The following is a 15,025-nucleotide window of genomic DNA, read 5'->3' as shown; positions in this document are numbered from 1 at the left end:
AGGGTGATCAGGTATCAAGGATGGAGGATTCTCTCTAAACAAGATTCCTGCTAAAACTAAGTGATGCAGGCCCAACAAGGACAGACACAGAAGCCCAAGGTCAAAGCCTAGTTGAGAAGAGGGCTTAGAGGAGTCTGAGTAAAGTTTGGTGAAGGAGAGTCCCTGTCAACACCACCTGAGTTAGTATCTTGAGTGGCACTAAGGGATCACACAAGAAATTTATGGGCTAGAATGAAGCATTCCTATAAAAGTTCTAGACACGTAATAAGTATTCAGTAAGTACTTACTGATTTGATAATTGGTTAAATGTTCTGGCACTTCATGTCTTTTCTTGAAAATAAATGGATTCTGATTATGACTTAATACTGACAGGAAAAGTGAAACACAAGTGCCTATTAACCATGCCAATGATTTTAGAAAGCACTTTTCATTATTATAAGTCTATCTGATTTCGATATGACCAAATCAAATAACAATTGTCTTTTTCTAATTCGAAAAGAAACATTCTACATAAAACATAGAACATTTATGTGTAAGAACTTTACTATGAAATGGGAAAAATACAGAAAATATAAAATAGGAATTATAATTCTACCATTATTAAAATTTTGGTATATTTGTTCCAGGTATTTCTCTCTGCGTATATTCTAATTTTGTCAGCATCATGCTTAAAGTTAGAGCTGAGAACTTCCCAGGTCATTTAATCTTCTGCTAAAATAATTTGTAATAAATGCTTAGTATTCCCCTACTGTTGGGACATTTCCAAGATTTCATTATTTCCGATTGCTATTAGGAATAATGCTGTAATGAACACCTTTTATTATACATAAATCCTTGTCTATGTCTCTGATTATAACTTGGGATATATTACTAGGTATATATTTTCTAGGACAAAGAATATAAATGTTTCTTAAGGCTACTGAAATGTATTACCAAATGGCTTTCCAGAATGACTCCACCTGCTTAGAATTTACCAACAATGTACTGGACTGCCCTAATCCCAAATCCATGCCAGGATTAAGTATAATCTTGTGTTCAGTATTCAGTACACACCATGAGAAAATATCCTGTCATTCTGCTTTAGCCTGCATTTTTTATCATTAATGAGACTGAACATTGTTTCAAGCTAACTCATTTGTATTTTCTCTATAAATTATGTGGATGATAATTTACTTAAATTGAATTTTAAAACAATTGCACCTCACCTATCTTAATCATACTGATGGCCACATTAGAGAGAAAGAGAGCAGAGGAAAATTTTTATTTGAAAAAATAAATTCAGTATTTAATTTGTTTTGAAATTTCAAACACAACTAGCGAAAGGTGAGAACTTTTCATGTTACTCAAAGCTGGAACATTGAATGTTTAAAAATTGAGAAGTATTGCTCCAGAGTTGGTAAATCATGGTTGCCTTGGAACTTCAGACTCTAGCCTTGATTTCCTCAAGGACTCTAGACTCTAATGGCCTCAGCTGTGGCCAGATAACTAACTACTCCCATGGAAGGGCTTTCAGACCTGTGTTCTGCTTTGTACTTTGAAGTGAGCATCTGTCATCCATCTCAGTGCTCTGCCAGGCTTCCTAAGAACAGGAACACAAGACTGATTTTTCTCTCACCCAAATTCCACACGCAAGTCACCATTTCCAAGGTAGCAAGAGAGGTCTTGCAGATGAGCAATGACTTGCTTCAGGGCACAAGCACATTTGCAGCCTTACTGACCAGCCCTCCCCTTGAGGAGTGGCTTCTGGGGAGCTTTAATTAACAAGCATCTAAGCTGAGGGGAGGGCCTCTGTGTACCACTGAAAATAATGACTTTATTAACCACTGCTTAAAACTGAACCCAGCTCTGCATGTTTTCAGCCTGGAGGGTCTTGGGCGAGAAAATGCGAGTGATGGGGTGGTCTTAACTGAAATATTTATAGTCCTAATGATACCAAGACTTATAAACCACGTGCCATGGGTACACAGCCCCAGAAAGACAGTATTTGGTTTTCCACCAAGAACTGATACCCAAATTTACTACTATTTCACTTACTCCCTCTGCTTTACGCGCATAATTTTTTCTATATATTTATTTCGTACTTGTTTTTTAAAAAATATTCTAGTTATTTATTTTTGTGTATAAAATGAAGATGCGGTCTTTAGACAGAGTTAAATGACACAGAGCCTACTATAAAAATCAGACCTCCAGGACATACCACCCTACGCAAACCCCAGAAGTAAATAACACCTAAAAAATGTCTGCCTTCATTCTATTTGGCTAGACGTTTGGTTTTCACTCAGTTCTCTTTCATGGCTCTGTTCTTGCAGGACACGGTATCCAGGCTGTCCAGGCCTCAGCTAGTGCTAATAGTCAAAACGGGATAATTCAGGAGCTACATCATTGGCACAGCTCAGCTAATCATAAGATAAATAAAAAATTTTCTTAACAAACACTTGGTGACATTGCCACTTTTTCCTTCAAAGACAGTTGCCAATTCAAGAATGCCTAAGTCCTGATTTATGCTTTAATCAAGCATCTGTGTTCTGTTAAAAAAAAAAAAAAAACACATAAAGTAGGAAGTAAAATACCTATTTTAATTATTCTACTGCCTCATGTTCACCTCCAGAATTCCAACTCCATCCAGAAAGTGGGTTTCTCAAAAAAGTAGCTAAAATGGAGGTAAGTTAGAGCAGTATCATCTTTGGGTGGGTAAGGCAGAAGAAGGCCTGGAAAGGAAGGAAGAAGAATAGAGACTGACTAGCCTTTTGAAAGGAAAAACATGCTTTTCTGTTTATAGGTAGAATTAGTCTAGGTACAGAGAAGTGAGCATTTTCAGACATTATTAAAAAATTGCTATGAGAAATGTTCACAATATATATCAAAAATTTAAGTGGGCATATCTTTCAGATAAGAAACCCTATTTGGAATTTTATTTTAAGGCAATAATAAGGAATCCATGCAAAGATAAAGCTATTTATATTAAATCAGGAGTTGGCTAAATTATGGTATGTCCATGAATTGCAATATTTTGTAGGCAGTTAAAATTATTATGAGAGGAACATTAAATGACAAGAAAAAATGTTTCTATATATCCTTAAGTAGAAATAAGCTTATGACACATTGCAAACAGTATAAGCATCATCAAATGTTTGTTTCAAAGTACAATACATACATATATAGAGAAAAAGCCTGAAAATATTATACTTTTTGCTTTCATCCGTTATTTTCTGTAGTATTGTTTTTGTGTGTTTTTTTACTGTCCTACAAGGAACATGTATTATTTTGGTAATAAGAAAAATTCGGTCAATGTTATATTTTAAAAACACAAGGCTTGGGCTTCTCTGGTGGCGCAGTGGTTGAGAATCTGCCCGCCAATGCAGGGGACACGGGTTCGAGCCCTGGTCTGGGAAGATCCCACATACCGCGGAGCAACTAGGCCCGTGAGCCACAATTACTGAGCCTGCGCGTCTGGAGCCTGTGCTCCGCAACGAGAGAGGCCGCGGTGGTGAGAGGCCCGCGCACCGCGATGAAGAGTGGCACCCGGTCTCCGCAACTTCTGAGAAGGCCCTGGCACAGAAACGAAGACCCAACACAGCCATAAATAAATAAATAATTTTTTAAAAAAAAACAAAAAACACAAGGCTCACACTAGCAACGCGACTTTAAACTTAAAGGGATAAACAGTTCCCCTTTCTTCCCCTATTGTTTTGCTTCCTGAAAAGCAGTATCCAGGTTCTGCTCGTTTCTGAGAAGGAAGCTCACCTACCTGCAGTTGGCCTCTGGGGGGCGCAGCACCAATTGGGGCTGGAAGGACCACCAAGGACAGTCAGGTCGCACCATACCTGCGAGAGAGAGGAGTCTCTCTCATCTCCCCAGTCCCCCTCCTCCTTGACTTCCTTTCCAATGAGTCCTCCTCTGAGGCTTTGTACGGACGCCGTTCATCAGGCCCTCCCCGTCTCTCCCGCAGGCACATGCGCGCACTTCAAGTGCATACGCGCGCATGCGTATGCGGTTCTCTGGGAATTTGGAAACTCAGTGTGGAACGGAGCAGAGAGAACAGGAAGGGCCTGGGTGTTCATCCTACCTCTATAATTTATTCCTGGGACCAAGCAAATCAGTGGGCTTTGCCAGACCCACGTTCCTGCCTTTGGAAAGTGGAGATGGTGGAGCTGGTGTGGTGAAATTTAAAGACAGCAAAACACAGGACAGGGGCTTCCCTGGTGGCACAGTGGTTAAGAATCCGCCTGCCAATATAGGGGACACGGGTTCGAGCCCTGGTCCGGGAAGATCCCATATGCCACGGAGCAGCTAAGCCCGTGTGCCACAACTACTGAGCCCGAGCTCTAGAGCCGGCGAGCCACAACTACTGAAGCCCACGCGCCTAGAGCCCGTGCTCCGCAACAAAAGAAGCCACCACAATGAGAAGTCTGCGCACCGCCACGAAGAGTAGCCCCCGCTTGCCGCAACTAGAGAAGGCCCGCGCAGCAGTGAGGATACAATGCACACAAAAATGAATAAATAATTAAAAAAAAAACAAAAACAAAAACACAGGACAGATATCCAAGAGGTATTTTTAAAAGGCCCTTTCAGCAGAGGCTAAGAAAAGCACAAAGTATACATCTTATTTCCCCAACCATAAAATAAGGGAAAATTAGTTCTACTAACGAGAATACTTTAACATATGCTTGAAGCGAACATAAAGGTCAAAAGAGAGAAAGCATTTAGGTGAAATAATATTGATTAGATTTTTTGCATTTTCTTCATGTAGTTTTGCTGGTGACCGGAATACACTCAAATAAAGAAATGACAAAGAAGATTAAAAGGCCCAAATTCAGTAAGTAAAGTTGCAGTTCCTCACTGGTACAAGACTTGTGTCTCCCATGTGGAGGACTGTTACACTTATTTCAGATAATTTGGAAAGTTCGGGGTTTTTCTGTTTTGGGGTTTTTTTTGTGTGTCTTATCTCAATATTTTGCACTCAGACTAATTAGTAATGATTCTTATTTGTCATCTACTTCATTCCAAAAAGCATTTGAAATAAGAGTTCTTATTTTAGGGTAGATACGTGGTTCTACTATATTAGAAAAATTCAAAATGCACATACAAAGACCAGGTGACACTATGTCTCTATGCCTAAGCTGGAGTAGGTATTTTTCTGCCATTCTGTCTCAATTCCCCATACCAGAAAATTCAGTCTGGCTAATGCAAAAGTCCAGCAGACCTGCCCACCTTCCAGCGTGCCCTGGAATCAATGGGTAATCTCACAGAAAAGTTTCACACCCAATCAGTGGAAAGAGGAATAATTAATTTCATTTTTGGGTGATAGTTAAGGTTAGATGACAGAAAAGCCAAAATAACAGTTGCTTAGATAAGACTGAAGTTTCTTTCTCTCTCCTGTAAACATAGTCTGGGCTTTTATGGGAGCTTCACAATCTTCAGGGACATAGACTCCTTCTATCTTGTCATTCTGCTTTTCTCAACGTGGCTCTCAACTCATTGTCCAGAATGGCTACCCCAGCTCCATCCATCATGTCCACATTCCAGTCAGTAGGAAGGGATGAAGAAAGGCACATACTTACTCCCTTTAAAGACAAGTCCAGGAAGTCAAATACACCACTTCTACTTAAATACCATTGACCAGAATTCAGGGAGAATAGGAAATGTCTTGATTTCAAGCATCTGCATGCCTAGCTAAAAGTAAGGAGTACTATTATTAGGAAAGAAGAGAGAATGGATATTGGGAAAGAACTAGCAGGACAGGACATAAATGGAAAATCTCACACTCAAATCTTGTGAGCACACTGAGCTATCTGTATGTAAATTTGTAGACTTGATGGACGCTTGAATTAAGGTATATTTATGAAGGACCATAAGAAAAAGACTTTAGGTATATTCAGTGCTCTGTGCTGTCTACAAAAGAAACTTCTGTACAGGCATTAGATTTATGTGCCTTAAATCAGCAACATTAAAATTTTGAAATAAAAGAAGAGATTTGTTTCACGCAGCATTTTTTTTCTTCTGTTCCTTTAAGCCCTTTGTGCAGGACTTCCTGTTGAAATGAGACCAAAAGGGCAGCCATCCACAGCCTCCTAGTCTGAAATACTAAAAAGGAATCAGTTGTTTATTTATTCCTGTCAGGAAGGAGAGCCAAGAGAATCAGGCCAGGGGCAGATGTGTGTTCAAAACAGTGATTGGGTTAATATGGAAACAAATGCACACCCAAGTATGAATTCCTTTGGGCTGTTTCCAGTATCTTCATTAACTCGTCTACAAAAATCATAAAAGGTTCCATGATTACCATGACAACAGTTTTCAGTGACTATGAAAGTCTGTGCTAAACGACCCAAGGGCAAACCTCTTTGAGAGATCTCAAATGGATTCAACTTCTGATATGCTAAATTCTAACCTTATTCTCAAAATCTCCCTAGTGATACAGCACTTTTGAATCAATGTATGCATGAGGCCTTTTCTCTAATTAGAAACTCTGTCATGGTCATTAAATAAGAGGGAAAAATATAAAATGAATGTAATAGGATATTCCCAAACTATGGTGTTACCTGATTCTTTACCTCAGGAGTATTTCCAAATGGTAATCTATACCTTGAGGCCAAAGTAATTTTCATTTTTTCTGTTCAACCTTGTCAATCTGCCACTGGGGCAGGTGACTGATAGCAAGGGAGGTACATCGTTCATTCACTTGACAAGTATTTATTGGGTGCTGGCCAAGTACCAGGTACGGTTAGACACCCAGATACAACAGCAATTGAGACTCAGACTGTGCCCTCACAGAGCTCAAAATCTAGAGAGGAAGAAAGACAAGTCACCAGGCAATTATGGTGTCTTATGTAAGTGCTAGGACTCGGGAGCTAAAGGTACTCCAAGAATATGGAGAAAAAAGCTATGTATCTGGGAGGGCTTCCTGGAGGAAGTGACACACCTACACTGATATCTGAAGGCCTAATAGGGATTGACCAGGCAAAGATGAGGGGAAAAGAGTGTTACAAGCAGAAAGAAAAAGCATGCCTAAGCCCTGAAGAAGAGAAAGAGCTAAAAAGTAGTTCCATATGACTGAGGTATAGAGTGGGAGGCGCATGTGTTGAGATAAGAGATGGAGGGGTAAGCAGGCTTCAGATCGTGAAGAGCTTTGTTACTGTGTCTAGGAATCTGCAGTTCATCAATGAGGGCAATGGGGAATATCTGAGTGCTGATTATTTAGGTGCAGTTAGCAGAAATCCAAGGCCAATTTGCTTAAGCAGAAAAGATTTTGGCAGTACATGAGGTAGCTCACATGACATGAGGTGTCTCGCAGAACCCAAGGTGGGGAGGGCAGCTCGCACTCACTGGGACTGTACCCCAGGTGGAAAGATCTCAAGAATTGGTGCCTCTGCTTCTCTCTGCATGTCTGCCTCACTATCCACCCCCCAACCCCCTGGTTCATGCAGACCATGTCTCTCAGCCCTGATCCCAAGTTCCTGGGAGAGAAACTCTAACTGCATCAGCCTAGGCTGGGAGGGTGGTTTTCAGAGAAGAGTAGGATGGTTAGGGCTGTGTTAGGGAAGTAAAACAATCCTGACAACAAAACCCAACAAAAATCCCTTTGTCCCAGCATATGAAGAGAGAAGAGAGAGTACACAATATATTAGTGAGTAAGCATTACAGATAGACATTCATATACAGGTAGAATGAAAGTATCTACCAAGTCTGGACAGAATTTCACACAAACTTATACAGTGAAGTAGAAGACAGAACAATTACAACTTCTCTTAACTCCTGGAAAAATAAATACATGGACCTCCTGAGTGTCTTTTGTATACCTGGAGACCCCTAAACTCCTTCTGGAGGTGAGTATCAATATTTGTGGATCCAAGGATCAGAGTTCTGGAGACCTTGCACTCTGCAGGTGATTCCGACGCCTGGTAAAATTTGAGAACCGCTGGACTAGACGTACCCAAGATCAGGGATGCTTACAGATGTGAATGTGAAATCATGGGTTCTCTTCAGTGCCCTCTGCCTCTTTCCTAGCCAGCCCTCAGTTTTCACCAGTGTTTATTCAGGACTAAAAGTCTTCACCACCCAGAGGACTGAAGGTAAAATAACAAGGAGGAGGTCGTTTGAGAGTTTTGCCCAGAGGACAGTTTACTGACACCTACTACACACATAGCACTGCTTTCGGCTCTTGAGAGGATCTAGTGACCAGACATGGTACCATGAGTTGGCAGAGCCAGATTTGAAACTCAGGTCTCTGTGAGGCTCAACACCAGATGCTTTTCCAGTGCCTTGTGGCAAGCTAGCCATTTAGGAATTAAGTATCCATTGCCTAGAGGCAGATGAGGTGTTAAGATAATCAAGGGCTGACAGAATAGGAAGTAAAGTAGAAGAAATGTGGGAAAATAGAAAAAAGAGTAAATGCATGAGCTTAATCCTTTGGCTTGGCCTGAGACCTTACGGCCACACTAGTGCATCTATTCTGTCTATGCATACGGTTACTGTTACTTTAGGTAATTGTCACTTTCTCTCCTCCCTACTTCCTCTGCTTTCTCATTTCTTTTTCTTCTCATCTCCTTTTCCTTCTTTCTATTTCTTTGGTCTACCCATGGCCCCCAGGAGCCCTTATGGACCTTGGTTAGCTCCACTGGAGGCCCTTTGGGCCAAAAAAGGTAGTACATGTTGAAAATAATTTCGCATGGGGCTTTTACAAAAGGGAAAGCAAAGATGAAAAAATAAATAAAAATGGGACTAGTTCTTACGGATCTACTCCTCCCACCCATACATGACCATTCATTCCAAGCTAGTATTTTGTTCTCACATACACAGTCGTATTGGGTACAATTTTATTCCGTCACTTGGCTTACCACAGCATCTTATTTTCTAAATCAAATCAAGTCTGACTCCAGACTGCCAATTGCCTAGGGCTGAGATATTAAAATTCCATCATTACAAGGGCTTGCTCCCTCCCAGCTCCAGGCATTGGAAGCCTTAGGCAATTTACAACATTCAGAGAGAGCCCCTGCATTGCTCAGTGTCAAAGCACATGTTATTCCTATAAGCTGAGTAGCTCCATTGTTTCATGAATGGTGGGATCTTGGCAAATGTGGGGAAGCCCTATGCCGAAGGTTCTACCCAGAGGGGCACCACATCAGGTACGGTTCCAAAGTGATGTTGATCCAAGGCAGCTGCTTAGGGAACAGGGGCATTTCCCTTACCGGGACCTACCTGCCCACTCCCACCTTCCCTGTCTTGGAAGGTCATTTTCTCTCCATCACTCTTTGGGCTGACCAAGCCCAATCCCCTCAAACGAGGAGGCTTCCGAGCAACTAATTCCCAGAACCTTGAGGGAGAGTTGCCAGGCAACCCCTGCCCTCTCTTGCAACCTTGAGCTCCAGAGATAGGAGAACACAAAAGTCTGACTACCTTCTTAGAATAGTAAGGGGAAAAATACAATAAGAATAAGCATAAGTTAATGTCTTAGTAAATTAACCTGCTGTATGGTGCAGGGTAAAGTTTACCATACTGTACAGAATGAGAGTTTTACCGAGTTTCTTTACAGAGGTGACTTTTTCAAGGCTCTCATTTTCCTGCTATGTTTGGGAGCCATAGATCCGATCTTACCCACAGGTACCTCACGAGTATATTTAGTCAGCTTAAACCTACTCAAGCAGTTTCTAACAAATGACCAAAACGTGGTTGCACTTTTCTTGACTGTTGAAGGCTACAAATAATGGTTGAAGGGTTTAGGTGTGTTCATAAAACACTTCTCCTAAGGCAGTCAAGATACCTTATAGATTTTAAGGATTAACTTCATTTATGTTAGATTCCACATTTGAAAAAGGCCTACTCTTCAACTCATAAACCTTTTAGCCCATACTGTAATAAACACATCATATGTTTCCCCATAAATTATGTCTACCAACAACTCTAGAACGATCCCTGTCTGGCAGAGTGTTTGTGCTAGAGAGAGAAAAGCTTTTAAGTTGTAAAATCTCCTCAATAGCTTTTCTACATGTAAGGAAGCCCCAGAAGAGCTCCAGAAGCAATGGCCTTAGCCTAAAGTGGGGTCAGATGAGATAGTGTTACACAGGTGAGAGCTGTGATGATTAACTCCAACAATTTATTGCCTGTCCATCCTGCAAAGTCTCTGACTTCAGTGAGCACCCCATCCTGTATAAGGTAAAATAAAATTATGCAAAGGAAAGCCTTCCTGGACCCAACACCAATTGCCAACACACAAAAAACCAGTTTAGATGGCTCCTGTATGCTACACTTCCTCTGCTGTCTACTTACTGCACATTATTTTAAGAGCTTTTTTATACAGTCTGTCTTCTCAACTAGACCAAATAATTCGTGCTCATTAGGTATTTGTTGGACGAATTACAACAATAAAACAAAACACTGTAAAATAAAGCAAAATGTGGTAAATGCTACAAAAGAATAACAAGGGGTCTACAATAGGATTCATACCAGTTTCTTGAAGGAGCATTTAAGGTAGGATATGAAAAATAAATGGAATTGCAGAGGTAGGTGGAAGGGCTTTCGAGGTGCCCTAAGCCCAGATGTCATGGGGAAGATGGGGTCAGGAAACAGTGAGGGGCGTGACTGTGTTTAAGCGTTGGGGAGTCGTGGGAGATGCAACTGGAAGGTGGGTTAAGACTAGGCAATGCCAGTCTGAGAAGCTTTGTTTTTTGCCATTCTTTAGAGGGTGGGAACCACTGAAAGTGTTCTGAGCAGGAAATCGACATGATGAAGACAACAGTCAGCAAGATAAACAACAGCAAGATATTCCCCACAGGCAGTGAAGCCATGTTCTGAAATATTTCCATTACATTGGAGTCTGTTGAAATAGTCTTAACTTGGGGTGAAATGTATAACCTTTAATTCACATAGTTCTCTCCAATAAGTTAACCTTAATACCATGTAAGGCATGGAAAGATTTTTGCAATCAACCTGGAAAGGGTGGATAATTCCCAGAGGTACTGCCTCAGCAGGGAGAGGTAATTGTTCTGGGACTTGGTTATTGAGTCCATTGGACACTGTTGAAGACATACAGCTCTGTGACTGTAGGATTTGGGTGTAGCAAGCGCACAGCTTCTTCACTGGGCTCACATGTCGTTAGCTATAGCAACTTGTAAGGAACCCCCAATGTTTGCTTGCTCCTTAGACACTTGGTACCAATACCAGTGTGTTCTCCACACAGATTGATGTGTGTGCCGTTTCTCACACCATGAAAAAGGAAGTGGATTAACTCTCTAGCCCTCCTTCTGGTGTGTGGGTGAGAAGGGAGGTGGACTCTCTCTGTGTTGTAGATTTTTCAGTTGAATAAGCTCTGCCATGGCAGTTCTCAGAAATAACAGGCAAAGAATGCAAGGAAAATTGCACTAGAAGAGTTGCCTTGCAGGTGTTTGGGATACATGCACAGATGTATACAGACACACACACAAATGCACACACACACAAACACACCCAGACAGACAACCTATTTACAAGACATATCCTGTATTTACCCACTAGTGGTTGTCAGTGATCTTCAAGTTCAGAAAAGCCTCGTAGGATTAGAGTAGGGAAGCAACCATTTAACTCATTTTCTTCAGTAATGGGAGAAGCAACCAGGTGGAGCTGGCAAAGCTCTGTGTCTGGAGCCAGAGGGTATGAGTTCAGGGCCTGGCTCTGCCACTTTCCTGGTACCTGAGCTTGAACAAATAAACTTATCTCTCTGCAAAATGAGGACAATATGCCTCTCAGGGTTTTGTAAGAGTCAAGTGAAAAAGTGTGTATTACATCCTTTCTAAATTAAAAGTAGGTTACTTTTAGGGACTTCCCTGGCGGTCCAGTGGTTAAGACTCCGAGCTTCTACTGCAGGGGGCGAGGGTTCGATCCCTGGTCAGGGAACCAGGGAACTATTCTAGCAGAGCTGATTGTTTCAGGCAACGTCACCTTCCTTTAGAGGATGACAGCAGTCTGTCAGGTGGATTACCTCACTGGTGCTGACCAGGAAATTCCAGATGGACTTGTTAAGATTACATTCCTGGGAAAGAATGAAACTGCAGTTAGGTTAGGCATTGTCTCGGTTTGGTAACGTGAGCTTTGCACGAGTGACTCTATGTTGGGCCTGTTGTCTCTCTTTTGACATTACTAACTGGGATTCTTTCTGAGATGATGAAGATATGGAATTAGATAATGATGGTTGCACAAACTTGTGAATATACTATAAATCACTGATTGTACACTTAAAAGGACCAATTTATGGTATGTGAATGGTATCCCAACTTTTAAAAATGGAATTTTCCAAAAAGAAAAAGGAAATTGCTTCTGAAAATAATATTGTGCAGTTCTGAAAAGAGTTCTAGCAAAAACAACTGTTGACACCTTGGTCACAGTGGGACTATTAATTCACACAGTGCCCATGTGATGTGACCCCTGCTGACTCCCCAGACCTCATCATGGACCTACCCCAGCCCACACACTGTGCTCCAGGCACACTGGCCTCCTTCATGTTCTTCAAACCACCAAGCCCTTTCCCACATCAAGGTTTTTGTCCTGGTTCTTCTTTCTGCCTGGAAGGTCCTCCTAGACCTTTGCTGGCTGGTAACTTCTCATCATCCAAGTAACCATGGTAGGAGAGTAAATAGAGAGGAATACAGGGACTAGATCCTTTAGGGCCTTGTGGAACATATTAAGGAGCTTGGACGTTAGGGCAGCAGGAAACCAATGAGGGGTTTTAAGCAGGAGAATGATGAAATGTGATTACATTTTTAAAGTATCACATTGGCTGTTCAATGGAGAAAGGGCTGAGGCAAAGGGTGAGCAATATGGAAAGAAGAAGACAAGCTAGGAGGCTATTGTGTTAATAGTCCAGACAGGAAATGTCAGTGAACTGGACCAAGGCAAAAGCAGAGAGAAATTGCAGATTTGGAAATAAAACTAGCAGGACTTGCTAATGGATGGGTTCCATTTATCCCTTCATTCATCCAGCAGACATTCTGTTGATCAGCAACGAACAAAACACACAAAAATTCCTGCCCCCATGGAGTGTATAGTCTAGTAGATGAAAGAAAATGTAACAAACTGGGACCTTGAAAAAGTAGTAGCATTTGAAGAGCTGAAAGGAAAAAGGCTTCGAGGTGTAAGGAATGATACAAGCCAAGTTTGCAAGATAACATGCATTTGAAAAGTACCAGCAGCAGTATTGGCAAGCCCAGAAGTTCCATGGAGGGGACTGTGGAAAGGCCTTAAAGATTTTGGAATTTTTCCTCAAGGCAGCAGAAAGATATTGATAGCTTTTGACCAAAGATTCAATGTGGTCATCTAGCAATCACACTCCTGGGCATATAGCTGGACAAAACTATAATTTAAAAAGATAAATGCACCCCTGTGTTCATAGCAGCACTATTTATAATAGCCAAGACATGGAAACAATCTAAATGTCCATCAACAGATGAATGGTTAAAGAAGATGTGGTATGTGTATGTGTGTGTGTGTGTGTGTGTGTGTGTGTGTGTATTATATATATATATAAAATGGAATACTACTCAGCCATTAAATAAAAAGAGTGAAATAATGCCATTTGCAGCAGCATGGGACCTAGAGATTATCATACTAAGTGAAGTAAGTCAGAAAGAGAAAGACAGATACCATATGATATCACTTATACGTGGAATCTAAACTATGACACAAATGAACTTATCAATGAAACAGAAACAGACTCACAGACATAGAGAACAGTTTCGTGGTTGCCAAGGGGGAGGGTGGGTGGGGGAGGGAAGGACTGGGAGTTTGGGATTAGCAGATGCAAACTATTATGTATAGAATGGATAAACAACAAGGTCCTACTGTATAGCACAGGGAACTATATTCAATATCCTGTGATAGACCATAATTGAAAACAATATGAAAAAGAATATATATATATGTATAACTGAAGCACTTTGCTGTACAGCAGAAATTAACACAACACTGTAAATCAACTATAATATAATAAAATAAATTTTTAAAAAAGACTCAACATAGTCAAAGACTTTTTAAGAAAAATGGAAAAGAGGGACTTCCCTGGTGGTCCAGTGGTTAAGAATCTGCCTTCCAATGCAGGGGACATGGGTTCAATCCCTGGTTGGGGAACTAAGATCCCACATACCATGGGGCAACTAAGCCCACGCGCTGCAACTAAGACCCGACGCAGCCAAATAAGTAAATAAATATTTTTTAAAAAAGAAAAAAAATAAAAATGGAAAAGAATGCTTTGCAAAAGAATTTGCTACCAAAGAAGAATTAACATGATCTGGTCACTGGTGTCAGGAGAAGGAAGCATTCATCTTCAAATTTTATTTGATGATCATTTTATTTCATTAAATTAACATTTTTGCATAGTTTTCTTAAAAATAGAATTTTACTCTAGTTGAATATCACAGTAGAACAAAATTAAGTTTCATATCAAAACTGTTTATGCATAAGTGCTTTTATGTTATAATAATTCTTCTCATTAACAGCCAAGAGGCAAGCTTACAATGGCTGCCACTGATTGATGAAGAAATTTGTTTTCCCAAAACAATGTGGCTTGCCTTGAAAGCCCCATTCACTGAAAAGATGAATGGAAAATAAGAAACAGATTATACAGTTTGATTTGGCCTCTACATCATTGGCTTATTGTGTAGGACATCACCCAATAATCACTCTGTTATTAGGTCAGGCAGAAGAACCAACTTACAGCAGAAACATTTGCAGCTGTGCCTCTAAGATTCCAATGTTGCATGAAGATAGTGGCTCAAACAGTACCAGTTTTGCCCAGGAACACTCTGAGATCAGTACAGCAGACACATGACCTCAGTGAGCAGCATCTAAAGGTTATCCTTTCATTCTAACCATCGGGTTGCAAATAGTTCTCTTTTCCCTGTGTCTGGTGCCAAGGGCCTCTGGGAAGGAATCCTTGGCAGATTCTGAGATGCTCTAATGTGAGCTCTGTCGAGAAAATCACAACGGCCATGAGAAGGCAAGGTAACCTTGAGGAATCATATGAGGGGAAGCAGAGCAGATGGCTGAGGAATAGGTCTCTGTT

General features: G+C 40.9%; 1 protein-coding gene across 4 annotated transcripts in view; it reads left to right on the top strand.

The window, feature by feature from the left end:
- Positions 1-15,025, top strand: part of VIT (vitrin) — a 133,229-nt gene that overhangs the window by 39,574 nt on the left and 78,630 nt on the right. For all 4 annotated transcript variants that reach the window (XM_082356753.1, XM_082356751.1, XM_082356754.1 and 1 more), the window contains exon 3: positions 4,751-4,816. In XM_082356753.1, the coding sequence (XP_082212879.1) occupies positions 4,751-4,816 (66 nt within the window). The remainder of the gene's footprint in view (positions 1-4,750; positions 4,817-15,025) is intronic.

The sequence above is a fragment of the Balaenoptera borealis genome, assembly GCF_965194805.1.
Source record: "Balaenoptera borealis genome assembly, chromosome: 15".
Taxonomy (NCBI): domain Eukaryota; kingdom Metazoa; phylum Chordata; class Mammalia; order Artiodactyla; family Balaenopteridae; genus Balaenoptera; species Balaenoptera borealis.
Note: the sequence above shows the minus strand (reverse complement) of the source record. Positions and strands in the feature narration are given on the sequence as shown.